The sequence below is a fragment of the Polyodon spathula genome, chromosome 1 (genome assembly GCF_017654505.1).
Source record: "Polyodon spathula isolate WHYD16114869_AA chromosome 1, ASM1765450v1, whole genome shotgun sequence".
Lineage (NCBI taxonomy): Eukaryota > Metazoa > Chordata > Actinopteri > Acipenseriformes > Polyodontidae > Polyodon > Polyodon spathula.
Window position 1 is genome coordinate 13,730,206 of NC_054534.1, and position 27,970 is coordinate 13,758,175.

The 27,970-nt window shown below is 38.0% G+C and overlaps 1 protein-coding gene across 4 annotated transcripts in view; it reads right to left on the reverse strand.

Moving 5' to 3' along the window:
* Positions 1-5,990: 5,990 nt before the first annotated feature.
* Positions 5,991-27,970, reverse strand: part of LOC121314418 (dymeclin-like) — a 170,911-nt gene continuing 148,931 nt past the window's right edge. For all 4 annotated transcript variants that reach the window (XM_041247681.1, XM_041247671.1, XM_041247690.1 and 1 more), the window contains one exon: positions 5,991-9,319. In XM_041247681.1, the coding sequence (XP_041103615.1) occupies positions 9,170-9,319 (150 nt within the window). In that variant the 3' untranslated portion in view covers positions 5,991-9,169. The remainder of the gene's footprint in view (positions 9,320-27,970) is intronic.

Here is a 27,970-nt window from a genome sequence, read left to right on the forward strand (position 1 = left end):
GAGAACAGCAGTCACACAGCGAGAACAGCAGTCACACAATGAGAACAACAGTCACACAGTGAGAACAACAGTCACACAGCTGAGAACAGCAGTCACACATTGAAGAACAACAGTCACACAGTGAGAACAGCAGTCACACATTGAAGAACAGCAGTCACACAATGAGAACAGCGGTCACACAGCGAGAACAGCAGTCACACAGTGAACAGCAGTCACACAGCTAGAACAGTAGTCACACAGTGAACAGCACACAGCAGTCACACATTGAACAACAACAGTCACACATTGAACAACAACAGTCACACAGTGAGAACAGCTGTCACACAATGAGAACAACAGTCACATAGTGAACAGAAGTCACACAGGGAGAACAGCAGTCACACAGTGAGAACAGCACTCATACAGTGAGAACAACAGTCACACAGCAAGAACAGCAGTCACACAGTGAGAACAGCAGTCACACAGCTAGAACAGCAGTCACACAGTGAACAGCAGTCTCACAGCAAAGAATGTCTGGGTTAGGTTGGAGGCAACTGTTTAATACATTAATATCTGAAATATTTTCATGTTATCCCCATTATGTTTGACAGGTTTTTCATTTAGGCCACCACCCTGGTTATAAAATTACTAATGTAGCGAAGCAACAATTTTTAATGAATGAATGACGTTTTTCATTTGCAAACCATTCTAAATATGATACAACCTCAAAGGATGTGTAGTTACTGGAATTCTGAAGTTGTGCCAAACCACCTTCAGATTGTTGGGCCAATGTGCCTTCATCACGAGAATGTGCTGTGACTGATCCCAGAGTAGATTCTCAACATTAACAGAGCAGCTTAAGCTTAAAAAGTAAAAACAGTACTGTTTTATAGGACTGAGTGCCTTGAGACAGGGTTACCACCCACACTACCCTAAAAGATTAGAGCGTGATTTTTTTTGGTCAGGAACTGCAGTGGATTATTGCAGATGTTCGTGTTTCTCATTACTAGAGAGCTTGTGGTGAGACATTCACTCTGTGTGCATGTATGTGTAGTCTAGGGCCTGGCTATGTGTGTGTAATGCTTTCTCAAAGGTGCACCTGCATGTTCAGTGTAATATCTGGATATTTGTCTTTGAAATCAATTTAAAATCATCCATATTCCCACATAAAATAATGTAAGTGGCCAAAATACAATTACTATAGTGTATTGGGATATAATATTATAATTACAATAGTGGACTGGTGAATACTAAACACTAGGATATACAGGATATACACAAGACCACAATTCCATCAGGAGTTCTGTGACATTATAAACCACAAGAGCGATAGTGCAGTTTATAAAATTAGTCTATTTTTCAGAATTAATATTTATCATTGTTAAAAAAAAAAAAAAAAAAAAAAAAAAAAAAACATTTTAAGGTTAAAAACTCAATTAATCTATTATATTATTATATATGAAACCCTTCTATTTCACAGGGAATAAATATACTAAATGAATCTTCTGAAATCACACACATGTAGGCTTCTGTAAAAACTAAATAGAACATGCCATTAACAAAATGTGAGATTATCTGAGTTAAACACACTCCCAGACCTAGCTACCTAAAGATCTTGGTTGGCCTTAATATTTGGCTAATGAGGATTAGCCAAATATTATGGCATTCCTCACAAAAATCCAACCATATACTCCTGCTATAGTTATCAGCCTATACTAAGTATAAAAAGCCAGCAGAACAGGAATATGTATGAAGAAATTAGATGTAATCGGAAGTAGACTACTTTCAAATAATAGCAGAAGCACCATGCTCTTACAACAATATGCCCCAATTGTCAGGTTTAATATTTCAATGACATAACAGCAATACATTATCCTTATCCTGTAGTACACCAGGAATGAAAGACACATGAATCACAGATTGTGAAAATCTGACCTCAAATCAGATGCAAAATCTAAAACAATTAAAGCCAATGACAAAACATTATTTTGGAAATATTCTCAGTTAAACCATGAACACACTTTTTCTGTTTCCACATGCCTATCAAAAACCTACACGGAAGACCTGCCAATTGACTTTAGATTTTGGTTTTAAAAATCCAGTTTTTAGGAAATCAGTGATGAATAAATTCCTATTCCTCAAACTCCAGACGACCTTTACAGAAGATGACTGTCGCCAGTGACGCTAGCGGGGACATGGAAGTTGTGTACGTGCAACAGTCAGTCAGACAGTCTGGCAATGCAAGATAACATTGGTACCAAATGAAATGACTATTTTTTTATTATTAAAACGTCTGTATTCTAAAGAAAGGAAAGTAATCAAACAACCTGCACCAGTATCTCATTTGGTTTGCATATACAAGTTGCCAGAACAAGAGCAAAAAATATGTATCTTTTTTTTCATTTTGCAAATGCAGTGTACAATATTAAAGGTACATTGCAAGCTTAGTTACTGTTACTGTTGTCTTAGTTACTGTTGTTTTAGTCTACTGCAGTAGACAATTAATCACTTTTGTGATTAACACTAATGAGACTCCAAGAAGATATGGATTGTCAAACAAACAGGAAAGGCAGTTGTCGCTGCACGGTATGACATTCTTCCTCCCAATTAAATGTATAAACAAACAAACAAACAACTCCCACGGAATTTGAATTTGTAAAATGTTAACCTAGTAATAATAATAATAATAAATAATAATAATAATTACGTGTCAATAACCAAGACTCCCACAAGTTAATACAGTTACAAAATAATACCACTTAAAATGGTAGTGCACCATACGTTTCTTTTTTAAAGTAGATGATTATAAACCCACGTTGCACTTATAAACTGTAACAAGAGATTAAAGATATAATTTATAACCTCCCCTTCTGTAAGAAGTATTAGGAGCATGAGTACAGCAGGATTGACAGAAGGATAAACTATGGAAGAATGTACAAGCAAGGAATTACCATTTAAAAATCCAGCCAAGCTAAACATAACTTATATACTTTGTGCTTCCAATAATGATCACAGAAATGGAAGTCACTGAATCAACCGAAGAAAAAAAAAAAAAAAACGTCTTCATCGTCTTTACATTAAACCTTAAGTTTCTTCAAGCAGTAATGAAATGTAAGGCTTTGAAATATATTTTATTCCTCAAATTAGTGCAACAGCACTCTCACAAGTCTCTTATGATTTTACTGTTGAACTTAGCGCTTTATTTTTTGTTTTGAAATAAATGCATCTTCAAACATTAATGTCTGGCTTTCTGTCCCCATTCACTTCATGTTACCCAGATGATGTAACCCCAACTTGGCAGGTGCAGCAGAATGCAAGGCTCAGGTGGGGTTTTATTATCTGTTACACAGGAAATGTGTAACTTAAGGCAGGAACAATAAGGCAAGGGAAACAAAAATATCAAAAGCAATTTGTGTGTTATGCTTGGTTATTACATCTACTCGTTAAGACGAAAATAGCCATTTTCATTGAACATAAGTCACTGTACTTTTTAAATGAAAAACCCAGTGGTCTTCATTAACATCCTTCCAGTTTGATGTAAACAACAAAAAACAAAACAATCGGTTGTTTAGTTCAAAGCAACAAACTTATTTCATGGTGCATTTCAATATGCTGCTGAAAAAGAAACATTTTAATACATACACTTTCTAATAATTGGAAGACTAATGTGGGGAGCATTACTGATTGCCATAACCTAACAATCCAACTATGTTAAATCTAATAAAAGGATTACGCATCTGGATTAAAAAAAAAGAAACAAAACAAAACCCTTTAGTTAGTCGTCATCATATTCCTCAGTGAAGTATATACAAATAAATAAATTAACATTTTTTCTTTGCTTAACTCAGCGTATTTTGCCATTTTCTGCTCCCTTACATTCAGGAATGACAAACTTGTGCCTATGCTACCTATATTTATAGAAATCATGGACCCTCACCTGTTAACAATAATTGGTGACAAAAGGTTAATTGGGTAACATGCTCGTTAACTCAAAGAACATCTAACAAAGACACTTTTATAATTAGGCCAGTGTGCTAACAACGTGTTATTAACATTTCAGACTTTTAAATGACTTGGGCTTCAGACTGAAATCCCCTTGATTTGGGTGACCATTTCATTGAAATTGACAAGATTTACATTTTCATTTAAAAATTAAATTTTTGAATGCAATTCACTTATGATTATCAGCTTATATAAGTACACGTATCATATAATGAAATATTAAGTGTTTATAGACAGGTTTATACAGTTAAAAGCATAGATAATCAAGACAAACCTGGTTTCAAGCAGGTGTACTCAAACTTTTGACTGGTACTGTGTGTGTTGTGTGTTGTGTGTGTGTGTATATATATATATATATATATATATATATATATATATATATATATATATATATATATATATATATTTTTTTTTTTTTTTTTTTTGGTATCCAAAGACAAGTACCTAATTTAAAAAGTAATAATAAGCAAAGATGAGAACAAACACATATTTCAATGCTGCTATTAAAATAATGCAGATTATAGAACAGCATTAAAAATAATTTACACCAGCTGCGTGCAGCTGGGCATGCAAGTCACGTACTGCATGACCAATCGGAAAACTAACAATGTTGCAATAATGCTATAATATGTGTCTCCCTGTCTTTATACAATCTTTTTCTTATGCGTGTTCACTGCGCAGACTGCTCCATTCTTTGTGCTGTGTTCCAGTCATGCTGCGTCAGCTCTGCATGACTAGACTGGCACTTAAAACAGTACCAGGCTCTTTGAGTGACTTCACAGCCACACGCTAGTGGAGCTCAAGTCATGCTGTATTCAAGTAGCAGACAGTGCACAAATCTTACTGATTTCATTTTGTTTGCACCTTTAGAGCACCTCATAATGCATTGCGCACCAACCAAGGCAGGCAGGTTAACCTTTTCACTGGGTCCTAGTTCCACTCAAAATACTGGTTTGTAGTATACAAATAAATTACTGAGAAAAATAAACAAATAATCAATGGCATATTTTTCTCAAATTGATAAATCGATACATGTGTAGTAAAATTAGACCCGGGTACCAGTGCTGGACTCTATCTAATGTTACATTCGTATAGTCTCTCTGCATGCCATTAGTTTACACAGTATTACTTTTCTGCAAAGGACCTTTCCAAGGTCCTTTCTAAACTGTTGGAAAAGTTTAGGATTGGCAGAACTCATCCAAACCGCCTTGGCTTTTAAGTGTTTTTCTGTTGGCATTTTTTCTTTTGGCAAAATGCCAAATCTCACAGCACTCCTATATGCTGCAGCATTTCAACACTGTTGAAAAGTAGAAATTTCAGAGATACATTTATCACCCTTGTTGCTTTGGATAAATTAATGTTACTTGACAAACAAGTTATCTTAGAATCTTCTACCCAGACTGTAAATGCATTGCCAAAGTACTGAGGGACAGATTTACAGTAATAATAAAATAATATTTTTTAATAGTAAGCAATGCCAGACAGTGGCACAACAAAGGTGTGCACTATTTTAAATGACATTTTTAGTTTATTTTCAGATTATACTGGAAATCATGTGAACTTGGCTGTGTAAAATACAAAATGACACACATATTAACATTTCTGAAATTGACATGAATTTCATAAAGTATGCTACTCGTTTTCTCACACACCCTGTTAATATACGCGGAGCACAACATAAAGCCTGTATTTTCAGAGAAATAATGGAAAATTATTATTATTATTATTATTTTTTTATAGATGCACTTAACAGTTTTGTTAGTATCATAAAAAAGTAAATCAACTTGACTCACATCCAATGTATGCACTCTTCACAATGTGTGACTTGCATACAGATCTGGACAGGTTCCCTCATATGTCCTTAGATTCTGTTACTCTAATTAACTTGTGGTAAAGACTATCGTAACCAAGTTTCATCATAATTGCATGAGCGATTCCTGTATAGTGTGCTACTCCAAGTGGGATAATAATTGCAAGCAGAAAAATAAAAATGTTCATAAAACAAAAAATGCAGAATGTAACACATCTTTATTATGCATGTCAATGCTCAAAACTTTATATATATTTTTTAAATGTTTTTATGCATTTAGCCCCACCCCAAGCCTATATCTACCTTTCAAATGTGCATTTACAAATCTACTAAAGCAAAAAATTACTGTACCACTATATTTAAAATAAATAGAAAAAGAAAAACAACAAAAAATGCATTCACTTATTTTCATATAACAAAAACAATAATTTTGCAGACTGGCAGATAAACCCAGGCAAGTGCAAACCCATTCTTTGGGTGCAATGAAGCTGCTCAGGGGTTTATTCAAATAGGGGGAACATTTGGCATACATGGGACAGTCACTATATCTGCCAATAAAGAATAAAGAAAAGCAAATGGTTTCAATGGGTGTGGCGAGAAGCGATGGGGATTAATGTGTTTGAGGCTGGCTTTCAATATCTGTATTCCAGCACAGACTTTGTTGTGGAGATGTTAGCATGCATTAGTCATAATGTGTGCTGAAATTATAGTTCAAATACTCGATTGTCACCGGACTAAAGTACATTCATATTGTCGGTCCCTAGGATTAAATTAAATTATGGTATTGTTATAGCTGCTACTAAAAAGTGCCAAATAACACAAACTAATAACGTATACCATCATATTTATCACAGTTGTTGTTGGTGCCATAATTACAATTTTGTCCTAGGACTAGCCAAACAAAAGTAATTTAATTCCCCCAAAACACAAAATTCCTTTAATATCTATACCATGGCTCCCGCCTGTGCTTTACATGTTTGCAGCAAACACACAGATAATCTCAGTGATTTTTATACAGTTACTGGAAGCCTTAAGAATACTTTTGTTTTTCCTCAGTGTTATTATGAAACATAATTGAATAATAATCCCATTGTTTCCTATGCTCATCTCAGAGACCAGACCCAAATAATCCAATATTACAAATAGAAAACCCTTTGAAACCAAATATTTTAAACAAACAGTTGTACATAGAACAATGAAAAAAATGTCAGTGCCTATAGACTAAACCATTCACATGCACGAAGGTTGGAGATCTGTATAGTTTTCAGACCAATCAAGTTAATCCAACAGGCTCTTAACTGCGACCCTGTGATTAGGTTAGAAAGGTGTACCCATTCCTAACTTAAATAAACTATTTTTTACGTGAATGATGTCCTTTTGTACTGTATATATGTCATGTCTGTACTGTCACATGTATGCCATGGAATAACTTGTAACAAATGCCCATTAAAAAAAAATATATATATCATGACATGGCAAACAAAGTACCATTACACTGGGTACCAAACTTGACCAAGATTACTTTACAGTACAACTCTGCACCAAATTTGAAGCCAATAACTCAATGCATTGGGTTTATAATGACCTAATCTCTGTACATGGGCTAACTGTAATTAGTCAGCTGCATGACGTCAGAGATAAAGGGCTCTAAGCTCATTTTGTGTTTCTAAAACCAATATGAATGTCTGTACCTCAGATAGTTTTTAACAGAAGGTATCAGACAGTTGATACATTTATTAAAACATGAAAGCATAATGATGCAGTGCAGGCAGAACTGCATTTGGCCTGTCTAATAAACTGATATTAATCCAACACAAAAAGTCCAAGTAACAAATGTGACTTAAGTCTTCATAAAAGCCGTCCCCAACCATCAAACAATGCATGCTCTTTTAGAAGATGAAAGAGAATGGCGCCCAATTCCTTCTGAATCCATTCATAACAATGTGTAAACTGTTATTTGAATATAGGAGTTTTGTGTTTGTTTTTTTATTTAAAAAACATACCGAATATGCTAAAAAGATTTTATGGGTTTCTTGTATTTTCTACTTGAATATGGAAAACTGAATGGCTATAATGTCATATGAACTCTGTATCTCATGCAAAATTATATTCCAGCAACATTTTTTTTTCTTCTTTACAACAAACAGCACCCTTAGGACATGCTTTGCATGAGGTGAAATGCTATATTGTCTTTACAGACTGAAAAGACTCCTTCACTGTGAACAGAGGCATGTGTGCATGCATGACTTGTACCACAAACCTTTATCTTTTACTTTTTAAAATTTTGCTTGTTGTAGCACTGTAATGCAAAAATGAGCTTAAGGGCCAACTGTCTTGCCTATTCTAGAATGCACAGGACTTGCAATGAAACTGAACTGTCGGCATAAAGCTTAAAACCTTTTTTTAAAAAAAAAAAATCTACACTAAGTAAAGGTAATTGCCAAAATTCACAAAAAATAACTAAAGCTTTATTTATATACTGTTTTTTGTTATTGTTAATTATTGTCTTAATTAAATAAGGTCTGACATACAAGAAATGTCCGGTTTTCTATGGAAGTTTATCTTCTTGTGACAGGTGCTTATGGGATGCATTTTGTATTGCACAGTATACTTTACTGGTTGCAAATGGATATTCTTTATTTCAAAACACTACCCCAAATAACAGTAACAAGTGCTCTTATTTTCTTAAAACTTCCTTGTTTTTTATTTTAGACTTTATGCCAAGTATATAATGTTATGGATACTTAAACACATAAAACACTCTTTAAGTTATAAGTGTTGTGTGAATAGGGCCTACTGTCTTAACAGTCTGAGTGATGCAGGTTGACCTTAGAGTAAAATCAAGAACAAGCAACATTCAGCAGTCAGAGAGACTGGTGCCTGCTGAGTTTGATTCATCTCACTCCACTGTCCTCATTGAACTGTGCTTACGACATGGCCCTGTACAGTGAATGCTAATCGTTGGATCACCAGACCAGTATTTGAGCGGGAAATCAACAGCACCCGGTGCTCTGGATGACTGTTTGTTTAGTCTGCAATTAAAGACTTAAGCGCCGACGGTCCAGTTTCCTGTTTGCCTTTGTTTTTTTTTTACTGCTGTTCTGTTTAGACCACTGACCGACATGTTGATTCCTTGCTCTGCGCCAGCCTGGAGATTTAGGTCTAAATGCTAAGCATCGTATCTGTTGTTTCAAGTTTTTACTTTTTTTTTTTTTTTTTTTTTTTTTTTTTTAAGTATGTAAAATAGATTAAGCCCATATTCAAACAGTTCTCTCAAAAGCACTAGTATTCACAAAGTCATGCCATCATGCAGCTGTTCCTGGGAGAGGATATCACACTCACACTCACACATACACACACAGTGTCACAGAGGGGTGCTCAGCCCGAGTCCATGGTAAAGAGCTCTATATCCTGGGGGCTCCAGTACAGTCCCACTGCAGAGTTGTAGACCAGAGACCACACATAGGGGATAAAGAACTCTTCCGGCTGGTCTTCTTCCACATACTTGAATTTCAGCTCTGGAAACTTCTGCAGGAGACAAAAAAATAAATACAAATAAAATGCCATACAAAAATGTTTTATTGAATGGTTTTTGGTTTTCAAAAACATGGTATGTTTCATACATTTTCTTTCATTTTAAGGGGTTTTTTAATTAAAATCTATGGATCTGTTATGTGTTGTTCAATGTGATCAATCTGTCAGAAAAAAAACAGAAAGAACGGACATTGACATCTATTGACAGACAGCCCTTTTGGATTGAAGGTCAGAACACCTTTAGAAAAAAGGGAAAAAAGAAAAAAAATAAATAAATCTGCTCACTAGGTATCACTTTATTACAAACCTCAACACTTGATTTAAAAAAAAATCCAATTCCTGTACACTGTTTTGGTCAATATAAATTGCTCACTAGCTGCATTAATTGCTTTGATTATTGAGGATATTGATCAACATCTTTCAGATGTCACAAGCCTCTTTAACCTTCGTCCACTGTGTTAGCCTACCTGTATGTAGCAGCGTGTGTGGCTAACCTACTTTGACTACAGTACATTTATGAGTAACAGTCACCGAAAGTCTATTAGGTGGGAGTTGGAAGGTAAGGACAGTACTGTACCAGCGAATCAGGAGTGTGTATTGTTTGTTAAGGGGCGGGACAATGCTGGTGTGTTAGTTAAGTACAAGATTGTTACATGGATGCTTTTCTGCACCAATGTCAGCTTGATTTCTGTAATATATCCTACTGGGTTAATTTTTTCTCACTGTAAGTTGCATATTTGTAATTTCGCTGAAAGAGAAACCAAAACTAAATTTTCTCATAGACAATAATCACATTTATTTTTATTTGTACGGGACTGAGTATGGGAATTACATGAACTAAAAACAAAACAACAAAACCACCTATAAGAACCAGAAGAACTGCTGTTCTGTACGTAGATAATCAGTTTCATTCAGAACTGTACTACCATAAAATAAAACGTGCTAACTATGTGTGTGTACATTAGTTTGTAATGTACGTGCTAGATTGAGGCTCCCGTCTCTTCAGAGATGTTACATGTACATAGTCAGTGTTGCGCGTTTATTTGTTTACTGTGTGTGTGTTTTTTTAGTAGGGGCAGAAAAAAAAAAATACCTTAATGTTTCTTTATTGATAGCGCCGTTTATTCGAGTGCGGCCTCTACTATAAAGCTGATATATGACAGTGGCGTCAATACGAGGGCGGCGCCAAATTTAAGTAATACGGTATTTTACTTTAAAATGTAATGAATAAACCAAGCATTACAAGTATAAAGAATAAAATAAAGAAAAGCTGCACTTTTAGTGGCACGTTAAAGCTTAACTAAGATCAGTGTCAATTTTTTTTTTTTTTTTATTATTTTAAAAAGACATTTATATGGTATAAATCCACATTTTCCATGAGTGTACTGATATACTGGAATTAAACCAGAAATAAACTCAACGTGTAATCCAGCATCCATTCACCTCACTGTCCTGGAATAGTATTGCTTAGCTGCAAGCCCATATAGCAAGTGCTTTCATTTCAAATGTGTCTCTCCATATTACTGAGTAACTCCTGAGACTTGAGAAGATCACAATACAGGGTGGTATGACTCCCAAGCAAGAATAGTATCTATCATCCTCTATTTTTTGAAAGGTTTTAAGTATAGCTCTTGGGCATGCAAAAAAAAAAAAAAAAAAAGTATTTTCAAGAGAAAATACATACCATCTACTCTCTTAGGCCCACCTACTTTTTGCTTATCCACATTATCTCCTCATGCTTATGATGATGCAACTCCTCTAAAGTAAAAATAAATATGTCTATAAATAATTCTACTCTCAATATTAATACACATTTGTTTGTCCTGTTTTTCTGTTGCCGGCTTCCCCTGAGAAAATGAATACTTATTCAATGGTAAAATGACATATGTTACCACCCTCCTCTACATACAATATAATTGCTCTGAACATTGAGCACTATGCATCCATGAAACTAAATACTACTCTGTACCAAATAATAGGAACGATACATACCGAGCATTTGAAAGTAATTTTCTCTTAAATAATACAGAGAAAGGAATCTCCACTTCTATGGAAGATCAACAATTTTAAGCATTTGAAAGCTGCCTATAACGTGTCACCACGTTGGCACTGTCTCTGAGGAACGTTATACTACAGTGAGTACTGGAGGAGATAAAACATGGCCTGTTTCATTATTTATATGAATGTGGCTCCATCCAAGAATACACTGTCACAGCAGGACAGGATTAGAACAAGGATGACAAAGATGGCACAGCTCTTCCTCTCATTAATAATGAACGAATATCTTCTCATATTATTACGATTCAGGGTGTCAAGTGTTTGCCTTGTGTTGGGCCAACAGCCGGCACTTGAGCCTGATCCAGTTTCCATACTTCTTATTTATTAGAAGAAACATTTTCAGTCAAATAACAGCATGAGTCTCTCACTGCCCCACTCAACTGTCTATAAGATCTGCCACACAAGTCAAATGTAGTCATTTTGTCTTTCAAGATTACAGATTTATTTTTGGTTCATTTAGCAGACACCTTTATCCAATTTACAGACTTTAGTGGTAAATGTTCTGTCCCTGAAAGTTTGATACAGTGCTCTCCTGTTATATGGCAGTCCTTTATACAGCGCACATTTATTTGTGACATTTATTAGTGGTATGTGAAAAGCTTAGTCCATTAAAAAAGCTGTACTTCACAGTTGTAGATTTTAACTTCATGTCATCAAAACCTACCTCAATTCAGATGAAAACCTGTTGGACATGGGCTGGTGTGATTTATTCAATATTAAAATTTGCTGTGCTTTTGCATTCCCTCCTTGACCTTGTTTACTGAGGTCATTTAAAAAAATGTATTTTTAGTTTTTATTGTATTTTTAGTCACTTCAATTTAGTTTAATAAACCCTTGATAGGCCGTTTTGATTACTGTTACATTTCATTGATGATGTTGGCAATTACTTTTTCACATTATCTTTTGTGGTGATGTGACGCATGATACCAGATATTGATGCAGAGCACTAAGAGTGAGTCAACAAAAACAAATAAATCTTATATATATATATATATATATATATATATATATATATATATATATATATATATATATATATATATATATATATATATATATACACACACACACACACACACACATTTAATAATGCTTTATTAAATATCCTTCAGCCTAAAGCTGAGCTCAGAAAAAATAGTTCCATATACAGTAACTTTAAAAAAAAAATGCATTCATTTAAAAAAAATAAGTGATTTATAGATTTGAATTGAACATTGCCATTGAAGTGTAGTTTTTATTTATTTGATTCGTTATATTTCTTGTAATTCTTGGTTTGTTCATTACCTTTTAAAGTAAAATATTGCTGCCCATTTTCATCATTACACAGCACAAATGAGTCTGCCTTTAAATCACGCAGACCCTTCCTCAAAAGCCCTGTAACAGCATCAGGTGACAGTGCTGTTGTTTATTTTATTTATTTATTTTTAATTGCACTTTTTTATCCATTCAGGACAGACAATCCGCAATGTGGATGATATAAACTGCAATTGAACAAACAAATTAGTGACGGACGATGAATTTCGCCGAAGACCTTGTCTGTGGGTGCTGTCAGCTACCCGCAATGCTGGCTGACTAGCGGCTACACGATGACATCATGTAGTCTAGTGCTGCAGACAGGAAATTGCTCGTAGGGACACCTCCCACCAAAAGACAAAGCCACCAAACCATGACTGGATAAAATGAAGATGATGAACGGTAACACAGTGGCACAATGCCACCTACCCCCACGCAGGAAATACACTGAGGGAGAATCCGGCCTCTCCAGCCTGCCACCCACTCGGCAGAAACTAAATCCGAAGCACTCAGCACTCAGGTAAGGAAAAAACCCTACTTGCTGGTAGGAGGAAACCTTTGGGAATCCATGACTGAGGGTAGCCCTTCCTCCAGGCTCTAAAGATGTCCATCTCCCTGTTTGGCCTTGCCGTGCATGACTGTGAGGCCAAACATGTATGAAAGCCACACAGAGTTTTTATGCGCTTGGACATGATGTGCTGATTAGTGGGCTGATTCTCCTTCCAGAAATACAACCAAGTTTTCCAGGGTAGTAACAGGAGGCATTCTTACCAGATTTGTTACTTACCAAACTGACTTTGCAGTTCACGACTGGACAACGTGGAGCACTACGGGGCCAGTTTTAAGAAACTATTTAAAACAACACTGGGTACAGCAGAAGAGATGACAAATTCGCACCTGGACAAATTCATGTGGCGAGAAAGGTATGGCAGGAATTGTCAAGATGCATTTATAAATATTCTGCACCAGATCACACAGCTGCACAGGGGGTGGGAACAGCATCAGATCACACAGCTGCACAGGGGGTGGGAACAGCATCAGATCACACAGCTGCACAGGGGGTGGGAACAGCATCAGATCACACAGCTGCAGAGGGGGTGGGAACAGCATCAGATCACACAGCTGCACAGGGGGTGGGAACAGTGGCAGCAGATACAACCGACCCGAATATAAGAATGTACACAGACCAACAAAGCATCCATTTAACCACCAAAATCTCTTTTAAGGAGCGACACACGTCTTTTGTTAAAAGCTGAAAGTTTAAGATATCTTTGTAAAACTATTTATTTTCAGAATGGGATAAGTAAAAGTTGTACTTCAGGGAGAAGGCGCAGAGAATGGTCTTTGAATTAATTTGAATACTTACTTTTGCTTTCTTCACTACTTTAATCATTGGTGTCCGATTCAGACTCATTCAGTATGTCACGTACACTTCGGTTTCCCAAAAGGTCAACATTTACATAAATCTCGTCAGTCATGCTTATTGCGACAAATTCCAATATGTCTGCTGTTTTTTTTCAAAATTCTAGTGGCGTATGGATATCTACCAGTGATTTGCCACTTTTTGAAAATAAGTGGGCTAGTGATAATCCTAGCCTCTTCTTACAGCTTCAGTTACTTAAATAATGTATTATAAAAATAATACACAGTGGTCTATAAAGCAGCTTTTTACTTGTTGTGCACTGAAGCAAGAGCTTTAAAAGCAACACCCACAATGTACCAAAAAGAAATGGAAGCAAACCAAGCAAATCAAAACCAAAGGTCAGGTCACAGGACACAGGGCTTTTGATTCCAAGGTTACACTGAACAGCACACGCGTGCCCCCTTGGGAACCCTTCCATCAGCTTGCCCATCTTTGCATTTCATAAAGTAAAGACTGTCATTGATTTGTATACAGCCATACACGAACACTAAGGAAATTCCACCTTAGAAGTCACATTCAGTCTTTGAATTATTAAGAATGCTTATTTCTCAGACTTTCTGCACTAGCTTAAGCTGTATTTTATGTATTTTGCAGGTTAAATAACACTTTCATCATGACCCTAATTCCCATGTTCTAAATACAACGGGAGCTTCAGCGACAAAACTTGTAGTAATGATATTGCCATACATAAATGAATAGTAACCTATCTGCAATCAGACTCGGATGACTTGCCAGTGGGTAGGAGGAATGAAATACTGTACGATCAATCAGGTTCAGAGACACTAATGACCGATAAAGATAAAGTCTTTACATAATGGTTCTGAGTGGTGCTTTAAGTAATAAAAACAAATGCATTTTTAAAATGTTTATTCGGACACATAAAGGAACATACTGTCCTGCAAACGTCTATTTCACATATTGGAATATACTGGAATTAAATTGTTTTTCTGTATTTTAATATTGTGCTGTTATTGCAGATAACTAATGGAAAACCCTGTTTAGCGCAAGTTACTTTATGTAAAAGCTGAAACATTTTAATGTAAATATACAAGTTTGCTTGTATGAGGGTGACACTACTTATATGTACCATATACCTTAAAGCAAAAGTAAACTTAGTTACATTTTGTTTTTATATGTAGATAATTACTGAAAAGCCTAAACAGGCCTATCATTAAAAAGTATGGTCACATACATCTCAAAAATACCACATTATTACAAGTATCATTACCAAGAATTAGAAAGTCACCAAAACCTACATCTTTGTAGAAAATTATCTTAAATGCCACAGTTTCATCAAAACCAGACAAGCACTAAGCATGAAATAGCCTTGAAAGTTCAATTAGGCGTCAGTTATACCAGCAATGTCAAACTCAAAAGTTAATAACATTACATACAAATGTCCTAATAATAATAAATAATAATAAATAATAATAATAACAACAACAACAGTTTTTGCCAATGTAAACAATTAAAAATAATCAGGGCTTCAAATAAAAACTTAATAGTGCAATTCTCATACGCGGACCATCAGAAACTGATCAACCAGTAAGAGGGACTGGCTTTAATTTGTATTGTCGTACATAAACCTCAATGAAAGATTAACAATTAACACCAGGTAAGCACCATTTACTTAAAGTATCATACTCGCAATAAACCGCTTCAATGCTGCTGATGTGATTTCTGACAGCAATTTACCTAGTTTTAAACTCGGATCAGTCTCAAGCACTATTCGCACGGGACTAAAAAACAGGGAGTCCTCAGAGTTGGTCAAAAGCAGAGGATGTCCAGTAATCTCCCAGACGTGGACTGGTTTTCTTCAAGAGAAGTCGTTCAATTTTTTTACTAAATTCGAAATAGTGGCCAGAGGATGCAGTTTAGTACATGATCTGTGAACAATGAACTGGATGTAAAACTCGTACAAAATGTAAAGATGTATATACAGTATAATGCGTTGTATTTTGATACTGGAAGCCTGTGAGTGGCCTTGGATAAAGGTGTAACCAATAAATGCTACTGCTAGCATAAGCTTTACTTTTCTGTGTACAGTTAACTAAAGTTTGAAATCTAAATTGTCTTTCCTTTTCCCTAAACAGCAATTTACAGAGAAAATGACATTCAAAATAAAAGAAATTTCAAAAGTTACCTAGTGCAGTGAAGATTGAAGCACTTCGCATTCACAGCACAAGTCTTTGTATTTCTCTTCTTTTTTTGAATAGTATCTTGTCGCCATCAAATAAATGTTTGTTTACATCCAATTATATTTTCAAATGCATTGCCGAACGCATCCATCACTCTCTTCTTATACAAAAAGCATTGAGGCGAATAACTTGGAAACACCGATATTGACTGTAATGTAACACTGACATGGTCGATTCGCACTGGACTACAAAAACACATGACGACTGAGTCTGAAATTTTACAGGAGGTCTCGATGCCCTGTAAAACAAGAGGAGGACCACTGGAAAAATGATCTGTGGTAAAGAGAAATGGACGCTGTAGTTGCAAGGCAATCATGAAAAGTACGGTAGTGTCATAGATTATTATGAGATGTCATGGATGCGCCTTTCTTTTAGAACACAAAAAGTCAATTTTATTAGAATATAAATCAAATTAAAATACCTTTTTCCTATTTTTCAACAATTCTGGAGTTTGACTTTATAAACTAAAGTAAGGTCGGAGTATGCTTAATTTAAAATAAAAAAAAGGGTTGGGTTGCCATTTCATACTTTTTAAATGTCATTTTTATTTTGCAGGGAATATGGCTCATTGCAGCAGAAAGCAAGTTGCTATGGTGATACACTTCTTCCGAGTAGGACTGCAATAAAAAGTAATAGAAAAGGTGGAATACTGGTCATGTGGCTGAATACAAAAACACAAATAAATGGTACTAATAAATTCTAGTTTCTAATTTATTGCAAGTCGTGGAGACTCAAGCTGGTAAAATCCTATGAACCCCCCCCCGCCCCCTTAGGTATAGCAAATCTAAAACACACCTGAAACTGGTAAACCAAGTCTAGTCTCAGTTCCTGTACACCAGGAAATCTAATCTTTACAGTCTCTACAGAAAAACAGAAAGTCTGCATCTGCTACACTATCATGAACCCAAACCTCAAAAACAGACACACACTCACACGCACACACTCTAGTGGTGCTGGAACTAGGGGTGCTGGGGGTGCAGGAGTACCCCCTGGCTTTGCATGGCTTCCATCATACACAGGGGTTACAGTTTTGTTCAATGGCTTTCAGCACCCCCACTTTTAAAATTGTTCCAGTGCCACTGCACACTGTATTATGTTGATATACACAACTTCTCTTTCAGTGGTGTCTTGATAATGGCTGAAGTTGATTTGGACTGTTGTTTATATTCCTTTCTACATCAAGCAAAGATTTTGGTTGACATAACTAAAGATACCATCAGCACACAGGTACAGGATATTGCTCAGTCAGTCAACCACACAAATATCGAAATAAGACAGGTAATCTCTCCAGCCCAAAAGCACTGTCCAATCAGGGGACAAGAAAAATGTGTCTGACAACTCTGGCTGATGTCATCCACTCCACAATGACAATTTCCCACAATTTATTTTTCCTTTTTTCAGCATTTCTGTTTGGAAAAACTGCTGCCAGTCACAGTGACTGGTCACTAACTATTTTACCAGTCACAACAGAACACGTCATCATCTGACACCTGTACATTCTTAAAGTGATACACACACACAAAATTCTGAAGAAAGAAATCGGTCTATGTGGGGGAAAAAAAGCCTTTTTTTATTTAGCAGAAAATGGAAAAAAAATTGTTTGTTACAATTTATTTTGAAAAATTGTTGAAATACTTTCTCCTTATTTTTTAACATTCATATTTCATTTTACACAATAGTTCTTAGCATATCTTCAAACTACATGTATAACATCAGCGTGAATTAAAAGCATTGTGTACCAAACTTACATAAGTCCAGACTGACATATCTAGATTAAAGAGAACACGTAAAAAAAAAACTATACAAACATATAAAAATAAACTGCACTGGCTTCATGCTTTCATTTCAATGAACACATGAGGCACAGTCAATCACAACCTTGGATGAAAACAAAATGAAGAAATCTTCCCCTCTAGGAAGACCAAAAGGAGGGGACATGGATTGAATCGGCCTATCAGTGAATTGCTTTGTTAACAAGCATGCGATCATTCGATTGCCTGTGCTTTTAAAAGTCGTATTATCAGGCAGACTCATTTGCTCTTGTTAGTGACAGTCAATGTTTCTAGCTGACCACGACAGACCTTTTGCTGCCAGTCAAACTGACAGACGGCTTGAGTCTCTGCCTGTCAACTAGCTCTTGAAACTGTTTCTGATGGGTATTTACTAGTTAATGGAAACGCTGCTGTTTGTGCCACATAGTACACTGACTTTCATAGTACACTGACTTTCTTTAGATTTTCTGATGCTATCACTGGCCTAAGCATAAAGTCTGATTTTGATTTAATGTAGTTTATGACTTGAGAACACAACAGGGTTCATTTAGTGCTGATAATTCACGTTTGCAACACTTTAACAAACTTTTAAAAGTATATGCTATTGTTACAATGCAGGCCAGTTTGCACACAGCATATATACAGTATAAACATACTGTAGGGCAATACATATATTTTGCAAGGATTCTAAAGCATTGTCCTGCTACAGCAGACTGCTGACCTTGCTCCAAGGTTGCCCTAAGCCAAGCAAGCAGAATGTTCTCAGCCCCTGTGTGGCATATTTTATGTTATGAGAGCTAGGCTTGATAGCTACTTTCAGGACCCTCTGTTCTGTTGCTGTTCTCTGCCTTTAAAGGAAGTTTGTATAGACAGACAGGGTGGAATGTGGTTTGCAGTAGAGAAGAAAAAACAATCCTGACTGTTACAGATAGCATCTCACCAGCAGGCTCTGTCTACATGCAAATTCTGCCTCTGCAAGCTGCCCTTTTTCCTTGTTAACAAGATAGCATCCAAGCGCGATGCAATGGCAGATAACAAAAAATACAATCCAGGTTTACCAGCCTAGACTTGACAAGAACACTTTCACACAGAATGATCAGTCTCCAAAAAAATAAATAAAATAAACACATACGGGTAGTGGAAGGACAAAAGGCTATGGGAATAGTTTGATAGGTTTGCTTTTAATAAATGTGAGCTATTCTCCATCCTTTACATGTTATATTTTCTTTTCTTTCAATGGGCTTTTAAAAAACAAGTGGTGAAACAATAACAGTGTTGCGGAGCAGAGACAGACATACTGTCACCAATCATTAACGTTCTGATCTGACAGCTCCAGTCCGCTATCAGCTTTATTTCAGACATGTTGACTAACAACATACACCATCTTTAAGAAGCATGGCTAGGGCATCCTGACCTTTGATTATTGGATTGGGGTTTTGCGATCTCTGGTTTAGCAACAGTAAGCAAATGTCAAAGGCCTTTTTCATTATAGATCAAAAAGGCACCGACAGATCAAGTCAAATTGCAAGTGTCTTTTTGCTTGGAAACAAGTGAGTCGGCCTCTGATAATCTGGGATTTGAAATCACATTACAGACTACACATCTATGAAAATCACAGGACTTGCAAACAATAATGCAAATAAAGTAATGCTGGGAATAAGATTGCTGCTGCTTCTTTTTAATGGCTCCATATTAAAGTCTGCCTTCTCAGACCCAAACAATTCATTTTTACATAGCAAACTAGATTAGGGCATTTGGTGTGTGTGTGTGTAACATTCAAGAAGGAGTGGGAACAATTAATTCAGCTATTTTCAGTTGCTATTGCAACTAAACCCAACTCAGCAGCCATTCCCAGCTGATAACAATTACCGCACATTGCCTCAAGCTTGCTAACCATACATGCAGTAGCAGCCTCAGCCAAGAATGATGCACTGCAATGTGAGAAATGCCACAAGTAGTTCCACTTACGCATATAGAGAAGGGTGGTGGTGATGGGGGGGGGTGCGGTTAGAGTCAGCCAGAGGGTTCGGAACTACTGAGACCTCTGACATTAGCGAGTGGCTCTTTCAAGGAGCCAGACTGTCTATTGCTTATCACTACAGAGACAAACAGCATTAAGTGAACAACAAATTCCAGAACACTGTTGCTAAAGTTGGCCAGCCTGATAATCAGACTAACGCCATAGCTCTGTCTCTGGTGATTTTCAAACCATGGCTGGGCTGCTGGCTGTCCAAGTAAGAGTTGTCACCATCACCTCTAGGGCTACAAAGCTACTAATTTGAGTTCATCAGGATTGAATGGACATACTGTACCCTGTATTTCAGCACTCCTGTGTCTGCTGTTTCTAGGTGCCAAGCCAGTGAAGGTGATGATATGTAAAACGGAGGAGTTATCTGTTTTTAGGAAACGGAAGATGCTACAGCAAATACCAGATTTCCCCACCCCAAAATTTACATCAGCCACACACAGACATTCCATGATCCTTGTAAAAAGACATCTTTTTGAGATCTCTATCAGAGCTTGCATGTGATTCAATATTAAATCAGGTCCTGTATTAAAGATGCACATTAGGACCACCTGACTATAGTAAGCGTTTTGACAAATCCCAGGTATATATGTTAAGAATTACAGGCTGGACATCTACTATTAGGACACAAAATAATAGCCACTACATACTGTTGGATTGTGGCTACAACTGTACTGATTGCGAAATTAACACATATACAGTACCAATCAGATAGGACAGTAGAATTTGAAAGGGAACTTCCTAAAAATTTAATAGTATAAAATTGTAAACCAGAATGAAGAATAACGGGATGATTGATACATAAAGGTGGTTAAATTAGTGATCATTTTGAACCATGATGCACATGCATAGAGGTAAACTACACATAAACCATTAATGTAGCATGTTTTGTAATTTTCTCTGTATCTTACAAGAGGAAGAGAACATTAAAAAAAAAAAAGTTATTTTGTACAGCTGTTGCATAGAGTGTCCAGACAAATGAAATTATGGAATATTGTATTGCGTATTGTAAAAACAAAGCACGATTAGGACTATGTATTCATTCTTACAAAGCAATCTTCTATAAAATATGCTTACTACAAATAAATGGTTTAGTGTTAACTAGCAGTGTGTGTATTAAAATGAGCGCAATATTTTTCTGTGTATACAGCTATGGCCAAAAGTCTTGCATTATCCTATAGAATGAACTACTTTAGCTTCATGAAGTCGAGTGAAACTTGGTGAATAATGTTATGGTAACATAATGAATTACATAGCGCTTTGTAGTTTTCCATGTACTTTACAAAAAATTGACAAATTAAAAAATACTCTACTATTATTATGGCTTCTGGTAGACTTTTGTGATATCATTTTGTAGTTTCTTAAAATAAAATATTAAAATTGATGCTAAACTTTTGGTCATAGCTGTAGGGTGAAGCTGCTGTTAATGTCTCTCTGTGCATGCCTAGGCTCCTCCAGTTCTGTGGCTGGTAGCCAGGCTGGCTTTCAGACTCTGGGAGCCGTCTGGCCTACATCGAATACCATAATGTGGAAAACATTCATCATCTGAGACCAGCAACATCCAGCAGGAAAACAAAAACGAAAACAAAAAAGCACCATAGCAAACCGGTAATAATGTAAAGCATTTTCACGAAAGATCATAAAACGACTTCCTTTCATTTCACTTATGTTAAAGGATGTTCTTTCTGTTCTTTTGAGAGTTAATGCACTTTTCCAGATAAAAGGTTAAAAAAAAAAAACATTCTGTTTCAGTGCAAATATTATTTGTTTATTTAGCAGACACCTTTATCCAAGACGACTTAGAGACTAGGGTGTGTGAACTATGCATCAGCATCAGAGCACAAGCAGGTTAAGTGACTTGCTCTGGGTCACACAATGAGTCAGTGAGTGAGCTGGGATTTGAACTAGGGACTTCCTGGTTATAGGCCCTTTTCTTTAACCACTGGACCACACAGTCTCAACTTTGTCTAAGAGGCTATACTCAAAGACAGCAAACATTACAACAACTGCTTTACTAATGTTTCTAATAAAAAAACAGTTAAGACCTAACACATTACACTTCCAAAGAACAGCTAGTAAAATATATTGTCATTTATTTACTATACAGATAAACTGTGATCTCAATTATAGAGATGTGGCTGTCTGAAGGTGTCATTTATTTTTAAAATACTGGGATGAAAATCTATCAAATCTCTAAGACGTTTCTTGTCTATTGCACTTCACAAACAAATGTTTTATTAGTTTACCTTTATTCCCCATTATCTATGCCTTTTGACATTCTCTGATGGTTGGTGGCGGTTACAAAAATAAACAGCTGCTTTTATCAAAACAGTGTGTTAACTGGGAGTATTTTCGAAGGAAGGTTAAAATCAAACTGGTTGCACTGTATTCTGGAAATAAAGTAAGTTGCAAAATGACACACAGCAATATTAAAAAATGGAAGTTCTGTTATGCCTGGTTTTGTAGTTGGCAAGAAAGCGCCCTGAGAAAAATATAGCGATGGGAGCTGCAGACTCCAGGCGTTGTCTCGGTGCTCTCCTGTACTCCCTCAGCTACTGATAAATCAACAAAACAAGAAAAAGGGACGACCCATGAACTTCAAAAGCGCACCAGGGCCACTTTTCACCTATCCTCCTGATCTTTAAATTGCCCCATAATGAGCCAGAGCAATAAAAGAGGGAGCCTTAATTGCAGGGCAGATTGTCTCCGTTTGAGACAGCTCTATCTCTGGAGTTCTCTCCCTGGCCCTCCCTCTTTCCTCTCTACTCCTGTCTTTTCCTCTCTCCAGTCTCAGACCTTCTGGTGTCAAGTATCTCCGCCTGCAGGCTGTCAGGGAAACATATCCTTTCCAGCACTGGCTTCTATTCCCATGCAGGTCTCTGAAGTGGGCCATTAGTTGGTTCAGACTTTCACTGTTTCGCTGTGGTGTGTGATTGTTCGTGTGTCTGCCTTGGTAACTACAGAGGACTGCCAACTCTTGATTGCTAGACATTTTACAAGGGTGTAATCCTGTTGTCTGCCAAACAGGTGATAGGACAAAGCATGAACCGTTCCCTGAAATAGCAATGTAACCATTACCTGATGGGATATAATCTCTTATAGCATGAATCACCTGAGCACTTATATCAAAGCTGCTCCTTTAAGGGCCCTGTATGTGTCAGACGTCGTCTCTGCCCCCAGAAAATAAATACGAGTGAAGCATAAGACTCATGCCATTTTCTTTACAGCCTGCTGTGTTAGAGTGAACGCAGCGTCCTCGAAGGGTGATGGTTACAGTTCTATTTCAGGGAACCAGGGTTATGATAGTAACCCAACGTTCCCTTTCAAGTACGAAATGTAACCATTACCTGATGGGATAGAACACCCAAGCCGTTGTAAGTGAAGGGCTTGTAGCATCGGCAGAAAAATGAAGATAACTGCCTTTAGCATTCTGGCCGAGGACCGATGCGGATCCATGACATATTGTCCACAGTACAGTGAGGGAGGACCCTCATGCAGTGAATACGCTGAACGGTTACATTGAGTAACCTCAACATTCAACACCATAAGTCCAAGAGATGTGTAGCTAACTACCCCAGGACTTAAAGTGAAACAATAATGAAAAAAAATTTGCTAAAGAGCTGAATGAGTGGCTGCTTTTAACACTATAGTCCTAAAACCAGAGTTCTGCTGATCTACAACACTAAGTCAGTAGAACCTGTCAAAATAATCAGGCTTGGCCCATACTGCAGCGTTGTAAATGTGTGCCCAAGAGGTTGCAAGGCCTCTTGTGGAGTGACAAGTTATCTTTTCTGGTGGGGGCAGGTTGTCTAGATTGTATGCAATCCTGACTGTGTCTGCAATCTACCTTGACAGCACCTGTTTAGACAGGGCTTGTCCATGGAACTTAGACCCGAAGCAAATAAACAACTGCTCTGATTCCGGCCAACATAATATGCCAGTGCCCTAACTGGACAGAGCATATGGAACTTTCTCTCCCTGTCAGACCAAAAAGGAAGTGGATGAAAGGCCTCCAATTCTACTGACTGGTTGATAAGGACAGCAGAAATGCTTTTAGGGAGAAAAGCAGGATTAGTGCGGAGAGTAACTTTAGTTCTTGCCCCCTGCAAAAAACAAACAGGCTTTTGCTGTTGAGAATGCTTGCATTTCACCTACCCACTTTGCGGAGGTAATAGAAAGCAGGAAGGCTGTCTTTAATGACAGTTTTGTCTCAAATAGCTGTTTTGCAAGCGCATTCAGCACTACATTACACCAGCGATGAACAAAATCATTTCTAGGGGTCTTAACCTCCGAGCAACCTTCAAAAACTGTCCCACCAGGAAGTGTGCTCAAGTGTGAGTCAATTTTAATATGGCAAGCTGAGACAGCTGCCATTTAGACCTTAAGTGTAGACTGAGATTTCCCTACATCAAAAAGGTCCTACAAAAATTGCAGGATATCTGCCATGGGACAAGTCATGGGGTTCAGTTCACCATGTCAGGAACATATCCCATTTATAACCATATTGGGAGCGTGTAGATGCTGCTCTGGCATTCTTTTTCGTCTCAATGACTTACTGAATGCAACAGCTGCCTCGCTGTCAGCATCTTGAACCTTTGTATTCTCAAGTACAGATTGAGCAGTCTGAGGTTGAGGATCAGTCGGAGGCCGTCATCCTGTTTCGACACCAGGAAGTACCTGGAGTAAAAGCCTTCTCTCTCATTGAAAGAGTGAACAATTGAAACTGCCTGTTTCTGCAGTAGAGCCGCCACCTCCTGAGACACTAATAGTGACTTGAGGGTTTATGACCGTTGTTGCGATCATGCCCTGAAAGGGAGGGGGGCTGATTTGAAACTGCAAACTAATAACCAGATGGGCCTGATAGAACGGGCCCTGGACCTGTGACAGCAAATCCCTAGGGCTGCTGGCTCGTAGAGGCTTGCACCTGCGGCCATGGCTGCTGTCTGTGAGCAGGGCGCCGACAATTGTGCCGGTCTCCACGTTGCGCACTGTTTAAGCTGGGAGCTTCTGCTTGGGGAGGAGACATGCCAACTCTTTGGAAGACTCATGTGCTTGGTGAGAGTGTTTTAGCATCTCATCCACTGCCGGCCCAAATGCATGCCCTGGTGTTACAGGGGCATCCACGCATGACACCTTGTCCTTGTCAGGTACTCAAGCATGAACAATCCAGAGCTGCCTTCTTGCCGCCACCAATGCAGCCATACTCTTGCCCAACGCCTGACCATTGTACTTAAACAACTGGAGCAGGTGGTTGTTGACCAGGCTCACAGCGCTGACACACAGCAGCGGTCACCCTACCAAATATAGAACATTTAGGCTCATCTTCCGTGGCCCAAGGCACTTGCAGAGCCGTGATAGCATGTCTGATAAGGGAGATGAGCTTCTCCGATAGGGAGGGATTACCATGGGAGCCAAGACATCTGATTCCGCGTCCTCGGGCAGGAAGATTAATTCTTGGCCTCAGATGCAGTAAGGGACATGACATCCTCCTGCACTGGTTGTGGGTCAGACAATGGTGCCTGAGCCCTGGGGACTGAGACAACTGGGGGGAGGCCTCGCAGCAGCTCCAGCAAAAGGGACTGCTGCTGGTTCATAGCTTGAAAAAGCTTTTCCATTTGCCCCACAACCCAGACAGTACCAGAATCCTACTATGGCAGTTCCTGTTCCTCTATCTTTGTGGAGGAGAGGCGAAGCTCTTCGAGCTAGACGATGAAGAGGAGGATTTTGAGCAGCAGGGGCTCTTAGTCCTGCTCTTACCCCTAGATTATTGTTTCTTAGCTCTCAGTGTAACAGAGTGGGGACTCTGTTGACAGCACTGCAGGGTATGAATAGGGCAAGTCATGCTGCAACAGTGTCAGAGATGCAGATCGGTCCCTGGTACAGCGGGCCAGCCTGCTTTCCAGTGTCCTGAAAAATTAGCACAAAATGCGCAAGAGCTGCAGTTTTGAACTGCCCCCTCTGCATGCTCCCTTCTTAAGCAGTGGATGCACCTGTCGTGCTTATCCTCTTCTGAAATTGCAACCAGCACAAAGGTGAAACCACAGGCATGGTGCAAGGTTGAAAAAAACAGTTCAGCTGTGCAATGTATGTGCACAAAAACAGACAGTAAGCTGACTGGTGCTGAAAACTGTACACAGAGTACACAAAAATGGAGCACTGGTAACGGTTTGGGGTCAAACCGGACTGAACTGAGTCACTGGTACCGATTCTGGTATGAACCAGATTACTAGTAGCAACCTTGGTACCAATAAAAGTTGACTGGTACCTACTTGGGTACTGACTAGATCACTGGTACTGGCTCTGGTACCAACCAGGTCTCTGGTATCAATCAGGTCACTGGTACAGGCTCTGGCACTGACTGGTACCACTCTGGTACCAACCAGGTGACTGGTACCAGCTCTGGTACCAACCAGGCTACTGGTACGGGCTCTGGTACCGACCAGGTCACTGCAACAGGCTCTGGTACCGGCTTTGGTATCAACCAGACTACAGGTTCTGGTACCGCCTGGTCCAGGCTCTGGTAGAGACTGGTACTGGTAGAGCGAGTTACTGGTACCGGGCTGGTACCACGACAAGTGGCATGAGGGTAAAGACCTGAAAAAGCCACTGGCAAACTGCAAGCATGCACTGTAACACAAACAGGGGCTGCAGTTGCCTGCTATCTAGAAAAAAATGTAGTAACCTTTGTTGTCAGAGCAGCAAAGCAAACAAAGCAGACTCACGAAGAGCCAAGCAGCAAGGGAGAGAGTGTGAAGTTAGCTGCAACAAGGTTCTTAATCCCGGGGAAGGGGTGGGGAGAGCTGCCGGCTTCGTACAAGGCATGTGGCCGCGGAGTGGCTAAGAAGAATTATCGCCTAAAAAGCGAAATTATTTCAGAATATGAAATGAGAGAGAAAAAGTGAATTAATCAACTTATCTCCATAGTTATGGAGATAGCTCACTCCTTCCTCAGGCAAAGGCTGAAAGAGAAAATGGCACTGAGTCTTATGCGTCACTCGTATACCTCCTGGGGGAGGAGGCGACGTCTGACGCATACGGGGCTCTTAAAGGAGCAGCTTTGTGCTCAGGTGATTCATGCTATAACAGACTATATCCCATTAGGTAATGGTTACATTTTTTATTTGAAAGGGAACTGTGTAAGTTTTCCCATAGAAAAAACACACCGGCAGTACAAAAAAAACAAAAACAAAAAAAATCAGGATAGGGGGTTTAAAAATGATCTAAGCAATCTATTTTATTTACCACAAATGAGAAAAGATGAAAGAACTTTATGGGAGACTAGAGCCTTGAGCACTGATTTAAGGTACGTTTTAGATAGACCTCTCTATATATGATTTGTCATGTACTTTCCAAGTAAAGAGTCAGAAGGTGAACACATCTGAATACCACAATATACAATCAATCCTCTGTTAATAAAGTACACTGCTCTCTCATGGGTACTGTTCTAGGGAAAGAATCTTAAGGGATTCAGAAATTCCTTTCATTAAACACTGTTCTCTTTGCTCTCAGGAAATCATATAATCTATACATATTTTACTGATCACTAAACAGATATAAAAACTAAGCTTCTATAAAGCAAATGTGTGTAATTTTGTATTACCTTGCCCTTAAGGTTCGGTGCTTGAAAAATAAAGATTACAGATTATTACCCTGTGATTGCTGATCTGTGATCGCCCAGTTACAGGTGCATGAAACAAAACCCCATCAATGTATATCAAGACATATGCATTTAATAAAACAGATTCTCTTCATTTCTGTTTGTCAGTAGGTGTTTTTTCTTCCCCTGTAAATCTTGTTTTATAGTCGCTCTCTGTCATTGATTTTATTGAATAGTTATGTCCCTTTTTATTTGTCTGTGCCTGAGCTTAACTGAAG